Here is a 12317-nt window from a genome sequence, read left to right on the forward strand (position 1 = left end):
TAATCTACTCCTGGGGTAAGAAAATCCTTAGTTTTTCGAAAAATTCAAAGTTTTGTAAACAGAAAATTTATAAAAATGACCATATAATTGATATTCATGTCAACCCCGAAGTGCTGACTACTGGGCTGGTGATACCCTCGGGGACGAAACGTCCACCAGCAGTGGCATCGACCCAGTGGTGTAAATAGTTATCAAAAGTACCAGGATTATAATTTTATACGCCAGACGCGCGTTTCGTCTACATAAGACTCATCAGTGACGCTCAGATCAAAATAGTTAAAAAGCCAAATAAATACAAAGTTGAAGAGCATTGAGGATCAAAAATTCCTAAAAGTTGAGCCAAATATGACTAAGGTAATCTACTCCTGGGGTAAGAAAATCCTTAGTTTTTCGAAAAATTCAAAGTTTTGTAAACAGAAAATTTATAAAAATGACCATATAATTGATATTCATGTCAACACCGAAGTGCTGACTACTGGGCTGGTGATACCCTCGGGGACGAAACGTCCACCAGCAGTGGCATCGACCCAGTGGTGTAAATAGTTATCAAAAGTACCAGGATTATAATTTTATACGCCAGACGCGCGTTTCGTCTACATAAGACTCATCAGTGACGCTCAGATCAAAATAGTTAAAAAGCCAAATAAATACAAAGTTGAAGAGCATCTATGTTCATTACTGAATTAAAAAAAGAGTCCAAAGATTTTTTGTCAGCCTTTCCCCGTTTTATCCATTTCGAACAGTAAGTACGGAGTGAGTCGTGGATGATATTACGACACTCAATCCAATTAATAATTGACGGGGGACGATATTTAGGTCCTTTACTGAGGAATGATTTTAACTCTCGGTCTTGAACGATGTTAAGATCTCCTGTTATAACATGATAAATGGGTCCATAAATGTATTCGGAATTACTGCAATTTTATGAAGTAGATGTATTTTCACTGATATTAACATCTTTACACAATTGGCTATAATTAAACACAAATTTCCGGGTAGATTTCTTGTAAATATAACAAATAAGAGGGAGCTCAGTATTATCAAAATATCCAGGAATTTGTTCTTTAACAGAATGGTAGTTAAAAATACCGGCAATATTTACAAAACCAAAACCTTTATCTTCTTTCTCGTGTTAAGCTTATTAACTGGCATAATCCTCGACTGAATCCATCAGTATTTTAAAGTTGTATTTCCAATTTATGGATTTAGGCATGATAATTCGGACCTTTGTATAACACATTCAGCAGGGAAGTGTTTTTGACAATGTTGAGGTCACCGGTAATAACGTTAACGTGGCCAGCCTGATTATATGTGCATAAGGAACTATCACAGGTGCAATTAGAAGGTTTAAATTTGAAGTCGTCAATATTGAGATCCTGCAAAACCAGTTTGCAATTGAACATGCTTTGGTATAGGTATAAGCAATGATTGGTACAGACTGATGTTGAATATAAGGAGGTATTTTTGATTGAACTATTTTATGATGAAGGATATTTCCCTAGTTGACGCCATCGAGACCGTAGTTGGCAAAGGAAAGTTTAAGAAAAACATATTCTTTTTCTTCTTTTGCAATGCGAACTGGTTTGAAAAGTGTTAGTTACAATATGCGAAATCATAGCTGTCAGTTTGTATTGGTTTTAAAGAGGATGTGTAACAGTGTATTCCAAAGAATGAAGTTTTGAAAGATCCGGGGGTAAAAAAAAGTTTCTTGCGAATGTGCTGAATTCCTAACGGCTTTGTATATTTATAATGGTAGCAAGTCATTTATAGAGATATCATGCAGAGTTGCCGATGTAAGATGACGATGATTCTGACAGCGTCTACGTCGTGGATTAGAGTTGAAAATATTCATCACATTCATCGAGCTACAGAACAACCTAGATAGACTACCTTTACCATCAATGTTGTTATAGCAACCATATGGTGTCGCAGTTCCCAATTATTGAATCCAGAAGTCCTCTTTTTGTCTATGGAAAGGCGTTGCAAGCTGAGAATTGTAAGTCCTGTGCTATATTTTGTTCGATAGTGCAAACTTTCATAGAAACGATTGAATAATCAGGTTGATTAAAATGCTGGTAAAGAATTTCCCTTGCATTGTGGTTGATAAAGATTTCAGGATTTTATTCATTTTAAAGAAGTGTTCTATCACATTGATCGTCAACATCATCATTTTTTTATAAACTGCTCTAGAGTATAATAAGAATAGTTGATCCATTAAATTTGCTTGCATTTGCCTTCCAAAGTGAAAACTTACACTAATTGATTTCATTAGTAACCAAAATAAATAAAATGGCACAAGATGAAGGCTTAATAGCAGACAATATTGATAAAGTGTTTGATAGGAATGAATTTTGAATGATTTTTATTATTTTAACTACAAATTACATAGTAACAGAGAATATGTATATCCCTGACATCACTGAAAAGATAGTCATTGTCGAAATCTGGATATGGTGTTAAAATTTTAGGATAGACTCTTGAATTTTAAAGAGTTAAAATAGGATGAACAGATTTTATAAACCGGAGGGAAAATATAATACAAGCTCAAACGAAATAAATATAAACAAATCTAAATTGAAAACAACGTTCAAACCTATGATTGAATTGGATAAAAAAAAACGCAATTTTGATACTTGCGCATGTAACAAATTCCTGATTCACAAAGGTGACAAACATTATTTCTAGATATTGTATTCTACCTTCCCGTCTCGATAGGAAATTGATGACTTCCACGTCTAAATTTTCACAATACATATTGATTATACAATTTGGAAAATAACTTTCAAATTTAAAATCAGTTTTAATAATTATAAACATAAGCATTTAGGAGTAGTGTTAATTGATGTTATGCAATTTTGCAAAAAACTGGTCTTTCAATTTCAACTCCATACTTTTATTAATTCATTTGGTTCAATCATATATTTGAGTATTCCAATATGTTCTTATGGTGCATCCCTTCTGGCCGATTTGTTTTCCTACTCGTATTAATCAAAGTACATTGATAACATTCTAATAGACAAAAGAGAAAAAGCACCTTGCGAAGTTCATAAATTGTACTTTCAGGTATATTGATGATGTCCTATATCCTATATTCCAGTCAGTACTTGCATCTCGTATATCCCAGTGAACTTGAAATTAAGGATACTACTGATTCTTGAAGGACTGCATCTTACCTTGATATGTTGCTCAATATTGACACAGATGGACTACTTATCACTAAAATCTATTACAAACGGTATGATTTAAACTTCACAATTATCAATTTTCCATTTCTAAGCATGAACATACCGTCTTATCCGTTTTATGATATATATATCAATTGATATCAATTGATATGGTATGCTCATGCATATAAGGTTATAAGGACGTTATATACTCGAGTGTGCTCCTATTGCAGAAAACTACTCCAACAGGGTTAAGAGGAAAAACGGTTAAAAAATGACACTCCATACATTTAATAGACACCAATACATAAGACATTTTTTCTGTGTCTTAGATCGCCCTTCTATACGACGTGTCTCGGTGTTCTAACAACCAACATTCATGCATTTAGTACTGATTGGTACTAGCTTCGGTTGAATATTTATTGTGTTATGTTTAATCGTGTGTGGTTTAAATTCTGTATTTGTTCTACATTTCACATATGTCTTATTTATCGGTATAGTTGAGTTAATTTTCATCTTCAATGAATAAAGTAGTGTATAAGTCAAAATGATTATGACGTCATCACAATATTAATTTAAAATAGCTTTTTGATACCGTCATAATCATGCTAATACATGTCTAGTTCTATTTAATTGTATAAATTTCAAGATTATGTAAACGTCCAAAAATACGTCACTATTTGTGGAGTCCATTGCTGTCGTATATGGAAGATGTTTGTTGTTATTCTGCGATTTACGTTTTGCTGTAGTACTCTTATTTTATTTACTGTGGATTCATTTTTTTGTGAGTACCATTTTTCTTGTTTGTTCGTGGATATTTTATTTTGTGGTCTTGCCAAGGTCCGCATAAAAGCCTATATAAACTTTGTCATTCGTTGATTGATTAAAGTTTACCTGTACCCATAAAATCCACGAAAATTGGTATCTAACGAATAATTATGAATCCACAGTATGTTTGTGTTTCTTTGAATCTGTTTGTACTATATTCCTGTAACGTTGTGTGTTCTTTTAAGTGATATTTTATAACACTGCCTTATGAGCTTGAGGTTTGGCTACCGATAAAACCAGGTTTAACCCACCATTTTTTCTTAAAATGTTATGTACCAAATCAGGAATATGGCAGTTGTAATAAAATTGTTCCCTTCTATGTATGTTGGTATTTGTTTTTGTTGCACTTCATTTTTTCTGAATATCCAATGTTTTCGTCTTTTAGCTGATGTATTTCCCCCGGTTTTAGTTTGTAACCTGTATTTTTTATTCTCTAAACTTTAGGACAGTGGTATACTACTGTTTCATTTATTCATGCCAATGATAATATTTCTGGTATCAAGTAATTCCCTTTTATCTTCTTTGAATTTTTATTAACGGTACGGAAATCTTTCAAAATTTTATAATAGATTGTTACAACTTATACTATAAACTAAACGTCCTTGCTTAACCATACTTTGTTTAGATATTGAAAAAAGAATATTTGTATTTGCACATACATGGTTTATCAAATTAATCAGTTATCTTATCAATAATATAAACGATTAGTTTTGAACATTTAACTGTAATATTGTCTTTGCCTCATCGGTTGGAATAGTTAAGTTCATTTTGTTTCCCAGATTTTGAACTATCTACAGCTTGTGCTTAAGATGTTTTTAGGCAAAGGATTGTTAATATTATTATTCATTGTTGTGTCATTCAACCACGGAGTGTGTGGTAAGGTATAAATATGTATTTATAACTTTGAGAATTTTAAAGAAAGACGGTTAAACGGTGCTTATAAAATCATCATAGATACCCAGATTGTATTTGCGCCAGACGCATATTTCGTCTTCATAAGACTCATCAGTGTCGCTCGAATCCAAAAACTTATAAAGGCAAAATAAAGTATGAAATTGAAGAGCATTGAGAACTAAAATGATAAGAATTTGCCAAATACAGCTAAGGGAATCTATTCAAGAGATAGAAGAGCCATTGTTTTCTGGTGTGCTCATTTGTTTGTTCAACCGATTGCTATCCTGTATCAGTTTAAAGTTTTTGGTATCAAGTTGTGGTCACATCATAATGAAACTTAGCACACTTGTATATTGTCATTATGATGTGAACATTTAAACACAAAATATATGCCAGGTAGGGTTATAACCCAGATTTTGTGGATCACTGAACCTGCAAATGTGATTGGACTTAGTATTTAAAAATTCAAAGTTTTGTAAACAGTTAATTTATTATTAAAACCATATCAATGATAATTCATGTATACACAGAAGTGTTCATTAAAAGAGGGACGAAAGATACCAAAGGGACAGTCAAACTCATAAATCTAAAACAAACTGACAACGCCATGGCTAAAAATGAAAAAGACAAACAGAAAAACAATAGTACACACGACACAACATAGAAAACTAAGGAATAAACAACACGAACCCCACCAAAAACTAGGGGTGATCTCAGGTGCTCCGGAAGGGTAAGCAGATCCTGCTCCACATGTGGCACCCTTCGTGTTGCTTATGTGATTACAAATCCGGTAAATAGTCTAATTCGGTAGGTTATATTCATGAAAGGGAAGGGGATTGTAGTTACGACGTAAAGAACATATCCGATATCATTTGTGAAACGGTTATTCCATAACGGTCAACCAACTCGTGATGGCGTCCGTAAAATTTACGAAGGGATGATTTCAACTTCACCATTTGGAACTCTTGGTTTAATAGCTTCCTTGTGAGCAGCAAACCTCTATCAAGAAAATCATGATAGGAAATGCAAGCACGGGAATATCGTATCAATTGGGAGATCTATACCCCGTATGCAGGTGCTGCTGGAATGTTGCTACTTAGAAATGGAAAGTTCACAATTGGAAAGCTGAAATCATCTCTTTTGTCGTAAAGTTTTGTTTTCAACCGACCCTCATTGTCAATTTCGAGATGTAAGTCAAGATATGAAGCCGACTTAACTGTATCTGTAGTATCCTTTATCTCTAGTTCGATTGGATAGATGCGTTCCACATAGTCACCAAATTTTGAATTGTTTAGTGAAAGAACATCATCTATATAGCGGAAAGTAGAGTTAAAGGATATTGCTAACTTCTTATCTTTCTTCCTAAGAAGTTCCTGCATGAAGTCAGCCTCATAATAATAAAGAAACAAGTCGGCGAGTAGAGGGGCACAGTTTGTTCCCATTGGAATGCCGACAGTCTCTTGAAAAACACGTCCTCCGAACGTAACAAATATGTTGTCAATCAAGAAATCAAGCATCTTGATAATATCAGTTTCAGAGAATTTTTGGTTTGAATCAGAGTGATTCTTTACAAAGTAGGATTTATCCCTCCCTAAGACAAGATACGTGTATCTACGTTGGCCATTCTTTTTTATGAAGCAAAGTAATACCAACTCTTTCAATTTGTCTTTTAGTTTGGGATGTGGAATACTTGTGTACAGAGTAGAAAAGTCAAATGTTTTAATACTGTTACAAGATGAAAGAGAGTTAGATTGTATGTACTCTAAAAGATCTTTTGAATTTTTAAGTATCCACATCTGATTCACGCCACCTCTAGAATAGGCAGTTTCACAATAACTTTGAAGCCCGTCTTTGATTGCTGATAAAATAGATGTTAATAATTTAGAAAGAGGTTTCGTGGAGCACTTGGAAGACCCAGCAATATACCGTTGTTTGTAAGGACACTTATGTAGTTTAGGTATCCAATACAGTGATGGAAGATCCAGTTCTTCATCTTTGGTTGAAATTCCAAAGGAACATAGAACAGACCTATGCTTATCCAGGATTTCCTCTTTGGTAAGTGTTGTGAGGGTATATGTTGAGTTTCCAAGTGAATTGTCAATACCTAATTCGTTTATCAAGCAGTTGATGTAGTGACTTTTACACACAAAAACGATGTTATTTGGGGCTTTATCTGCGGGGACAACAACATATTTGTCATGGAGGTCGGATAGGTGTTTTGCAACATTTGGGTCTTTAATGATTGAAGTAGCATGTGCATTGATGCACCCATTCAGTTTCTTAATTTTGATTTGTATCAACGACCTCACTGCCTTAATCCATTCGGAAAGAGTGTCTACGTCTTCCTTTTCGCGCTTAGCCCATTGCCTGGCATAATCCTTGACTGAATCCATCAAAGTTTTAAAGTTGTATTTCCAATTGATGGATTTAGGCTCACGATATTTGGGACCTTTCGATAACACATTTCGTAGAGAAGTGTTATTAACAATGTTAAGGTCACCGGTAAAAACGTGGCCAGCAGGATTATATGTGAATTTGGAACTAGCACAAGTGCAATCAGGAGGTTTAGACTTGAAGTCGTCAATATCGAGATCCTGCAAAACGCGTTTGTAATTGAAAATTTTAGTTGCAATAGGTTTGGTATAGGTATAAGAAATTATTGGTACAGACTGGTCTTTGAAATAAGGAGGTATTTTCGATTGCACTAATTTATGATGAAGGATATTGCCTAGGTTGACGCCATCGAGACCTTTGTTGGCGAAGGAAAGATTAAGAAAAGATCTTTTCTCTTTTTCATCTTTTCCAATGCGAACTGGCTTGAAAAGTCTGTGACTTGCAATATCCGAAATTATAGCTTCAAGTTTGTATTGGTTTGAATGAGGGTTTGTAACAGTGGATTCCAAACATAAATTGAACAGAGAATGAAGTTTTGAAAGGGTTAATGAATAAAGTTTCGTGCGAATGTGATGAATACCTAACGGCTTTTGTATGAATGGCAGCAAGTCATTAATAGGGACATCATGCAGAGAAGGTGATGTATAATGACGATGACCATGACTGCGTCTACGTCGAGGAGTCGAGTTGAAAATATTCATCACATTCACCGAGTTACACGAAGGACTAGATAGAATACCTATACCATCAATTTTGTCATTGCAGCCATAAGGTGTTGCAGTTCCCAATTGTCTAATCCAGTAGTCTTCTTTTTGTCTACGGAGAGTCGTTGAAAGATTAGGATTGTTAGAGCTATGGTATATCTTTTCGATAATGCGAACTGTCATAGAAACGATGGAATGATCGGGCTGATTGAAATGCTGGTATAGAATGTCGTTAGCATTAAGGTTAATGTCTGATCTATGACCGCACATACATTTGTTAAGCCTTCCTTTCGTTTCACCGACGTATACCAATCCGCAAAGGTTGCACTCTAATCCGTAGACGACATTTATCGATTTACAATTCAGATCATCGTAACTTCTGGTAAAATATGACTTCTTCGTCAAATTGCTCGTGAATTCAGCATCTGTAATTAAAATAGCACAAGTTTTGCAGCCTTTTATCTCACATTTTGAAATGCGACAGTGTTGTACTGTGTCATCAAACACCAAAATGTCTTTAAGGAGAACTGAACATGGTTTTATATGTGTAATATTGCTATTTTCACAACGACGATGATCTGAATGAGTCGTGTTTGAGATATTTGTCATGTCTGGTGATGAGGGGACACCTGCCGTATCAGACGACACCGTGTCCATGGTGACGTCTGTTTCGGACCTTTTTATACTGGGCGACGTCCGAGACAGTTTCCTGTTTGATCTTCGTAAGTTCTTGCAATTGTAGTTTTGCTACTGGGCGGATGATGTCCTCGGGGACAAAATGTCCACCAGCAGAGACATCGACCCAGTGGTAATAAAAGAGGGACGAAAGATACCAAAGGGACAGTCAAACTCATAAATCTAAAACAAACTGACAACAGCATGGCTAAAAATGAAAAAGACAAACAGAAAAACAATAGTACACACGACACAACATAGAAAACTAAGGAATAAACAACACGAACCCCACCAAAAACTAGGGGTGATCTCAGGTGCTCCGGAAGGGTAAGCAGATCCTGCTCCACATGTGGCACCCGTCGTGTTGCTTATGTGATTACAAATCCGGTAAATAGTCTAATTCGGTAGGTCATATTCATGAAAGGGAAGGGGATTGTAGTTACGACGTAAGGAACATATCCGATATCATTTGTGAAACGGTTATTCCATAACGGTCAACCAACTCGTGATGGCGTCCGTAAAATTTACTTACGACGTTTATCTATAATTGATGACGATTTATAAAGGTAAAACACAATGACTTCGAGCATCCGTATCGAGACATTTACTGTCGACTTGCGCATCTGTTTCATTAAAATGGTATCATCAATTCTAGAACGTTGACAAATACGGAGATTTGATAATGAAAACATACACGTGGCATGAAGGTTGCGATGCCGCCACCACTGGTAAATGAATGTTAGTCTTAAACTGTCATTTTGTTCATAATATCATCTGTAAAGTCCGCAAAATAACATTGTCAGCCAAATTCAGTTTGATATCAAATAATTTACTGCATGTGCTTAATTATTAACAGCGATTGACATGTCTGAAAATTGACTTAAGACTTAAAATGAAATAACAATGTATAGTTTTTTAAGAGCAGTTAGGGTAAAAATGGCCGTTTCAGCTCAAAATATGTTTATAAGTAGAACTTCTATCAAAATAAAGAAACATGGTATAATGTTCAATCGGACAACTATCACATTGTTTTCAAACGACTTGCATATATGCTGTTATATAACACTGAGCAGCCTACAGCATTGATCAACATTTGTAAATGGCATGATAATATTTTGTAATTAATGCGTACATAATTTAAATAGAAATACATGAGAAAGTGAACATGTTGCCATTTTGTAAGGCAGTAGAATTTCTTTTTATTGCACAAGGCTCTATAATTTAATTCTTGATTGTACTGTCGAATTGAAAGGAAAAGCATAATGTCCTTCAACATATATATATATATATTTATGACATGAGTTTCTAATTTATGAATGATTTATCAGGTATAGATTGGCCATGGAAATGGAAAAAGGAAGATGTAACATGCTACATTACATGTTTGGCAGCAGTTGGTGCAGGCGCAGTTGTTGCAACACCACTAGCCATATCAGCAGTAGGATTTGGCGCTGCAAGTATTGCTTCAGGGTCATTGGCTGCTAAAACGATGTGCTTGGTGGGAGTTGTTAAAGCTGGAAGTTTGATTGCCTTCTTACAATCGATTGGCGTTACCGGTGTTGGGACAACGGATAAAATGGTATTGGTATCGACTGTCTCACCATTATGTGCTGCTCTATGTTGAAGTTCAGATGAAAGACACGGTATTTTTTTCAGATCATTCGATAATTTTATTTCAATGGGTGAAATGAAACCTATTAGGGAAAATGCAAATAGATGACATACATATTTTAAAAAACTACAAAAAGTAAAGATGACAACACAAACAGTGATCAACATATTTGAATCAAACATATCAATGAAAAAACATATTTATATATAGAGAACGAAAAAAAGTCATACGCTGCGATTGGAATATTCCCTTCATTAAATCTGGTTGACCTATCTTTTTACAGTTTGCTGAAAACAGTTTTCGTTTAATACGATTGATGTACATAAAACATCATTTACATAGAAATTTAACAAATTGAACAAGTATGTACTCGAAATTATTTAATATTACTAAAACAGGAAATCTTAAGTTAGCTAAATACATATTACATTTTTTTTTCAATTTCAGATCTAAAATGTAATACTCATAGAATCAATGGAATGAAAGGCTTAGACGAAAATATCGTAAAATCTGAAAAAATAAAAAATACATCAAAATGTGTAGTGCTATGCAACGGTCGAAAAGATTGCAAGGCCTTCCTATATCTGCCAAAAACAAGCTTTTGTATTGTTTACGACTCAACGCAATATATTTTAGACGATATCAGTGAAAATCGGTTCTATGTAAAACGTTGCGCTAAATGCTATATGAACACCACGAAAAATGCTAAAGGACGTGACGATAAAGTTGAATCAGTTTGGGAAGAGGTATCCTCTCTTAAAGAATGTGAGAATAATTGCATTAAGTCAGTCGACTGCAGGGCTGTTCATTATGATGGAAAAATGTGTTTCAAATTTACCAATATCAGAACCATATCAGAAAAGCTACATTGATTTTTCAAGAAAGATCTGTCGTCGATATACGGATTAAATTGAATATGATGGTAAGAGTCTTAACATGCTAAAGATGCTGAAGTCTTGGTCATGAATTTTACATAGTTATTACACTGTAGTAAATAGAAAGACTTGTTAACATACGGTATAATCTTATTAATTCTTTTTTCGTAGTTATGTAAAATGTATTGTATGGTCGTTTCAATATTAAGATGTTTTCAGAATGTATATGTTTTACACAGCGGTTATGAATATAAAGAATTGGTATCCAACAAAATAATATATAGTACTTTTTTTGCCACTTATTACTCCTTTACGGTAGAATGACCGTTCACTATCAGATTAAGCCAATGACAAATGGTCGTCTAAACAGCAATCTGATATCTAACTCGGAAGAATATATATAAACCAATAAACACTCCAACTTTTTAGTGTTCAACAAGGGGCGGATAGCACAAGCACAAGGACTGACTTGTTATCTTTGAATGAACTTTTAACTATATCTTTAAATGCAGCATATACATCTATATTCTTCAATCAGATACTGAACATTTCCTATTCTACCAAATATTAACCCCTTATATAAACGAGATTTGTCTTTGTGCATGCAACCCGATTTCGGTCTTTTGCATTGAATCTAATATCAGACGTGTTTAGAAGTTTTATCGGGTTTTTTTCTCGAGCCAAATTCACCTAAGAAGATTTTGCTTTATAATGTCCAATTGGGTTTAAATGTTTTTGGGGTTTATTTGGCGGGTTAAACATAGTATATTGATCCCTGCGTTTGAGTTTACTCACACATTGTTGTCAAAACAATGGCATTTATGCAACCGTCAAACAGGTGAAAAATCTTACAAACTATAAAACCAGGTTTAATCATAATTTAATGTCCAGAATATGACAGTTGTTATCACAATTCCATTAGCAATGATTAGTGTGATGTGTTTGATCTTTTAATTAATCATTAAGGGACTTTCCTTGTAAAATTGTCATTAGATATCCGGGTTTTTGTTATTTTATCTTTTTAATCGGTTGGTTGTATATGTAAATCTTCAAACCATGTTTGTATGTTGAAATCATGATCCAAAATATTTAGTAGGTCATACTCATAGCAAATTTCCCTATTGCATTATCAATTTCCGAAATTAAATTTAATTCATAACACATTATTGAC

General features: G+C 34.3%; 1 protein-coding gene across 1 annotated transcript in view; it reads left to right on the forward strand.

Annotated features, from left to right (window-relative positions):
* LOC143057456 (uncharacterized) overlaps positions 1–11691 on the forward strand; it is a 64977-nt gene extending 53286 nt beyond the window's left edge. Inside the window, exons 4-5 of the mRNA XM_076230765.1 lie at positions 10719–10774; positions 11659–11691. Coding sequence (XP_076086880.1) covers positions 10719–10774; positions 11659–11691 — 89 coding nt within the window. The remainder of the gene's footprint in view (positions 1–10718; positions 10775–11658) is intronic.
* Positions 11692–12317: the final 626 nt, after the last annotated feature.

The sequence above is a fragment of the Mytilus galloprovincialis genome, chromosome 13, assembly GCF_965363235.1.
Source record: "Mytilus galloprovincialis chromosome 13, xbMytGall1.hap1.1, whole genome shotgun sequence".
NCBI classification, from domain to species: Eukaryota; Metazoa; Mollusca; class Bivalvia; order Mytilida; family Mytilidae; genus Mytilus; species Mytilus galloprovincialis.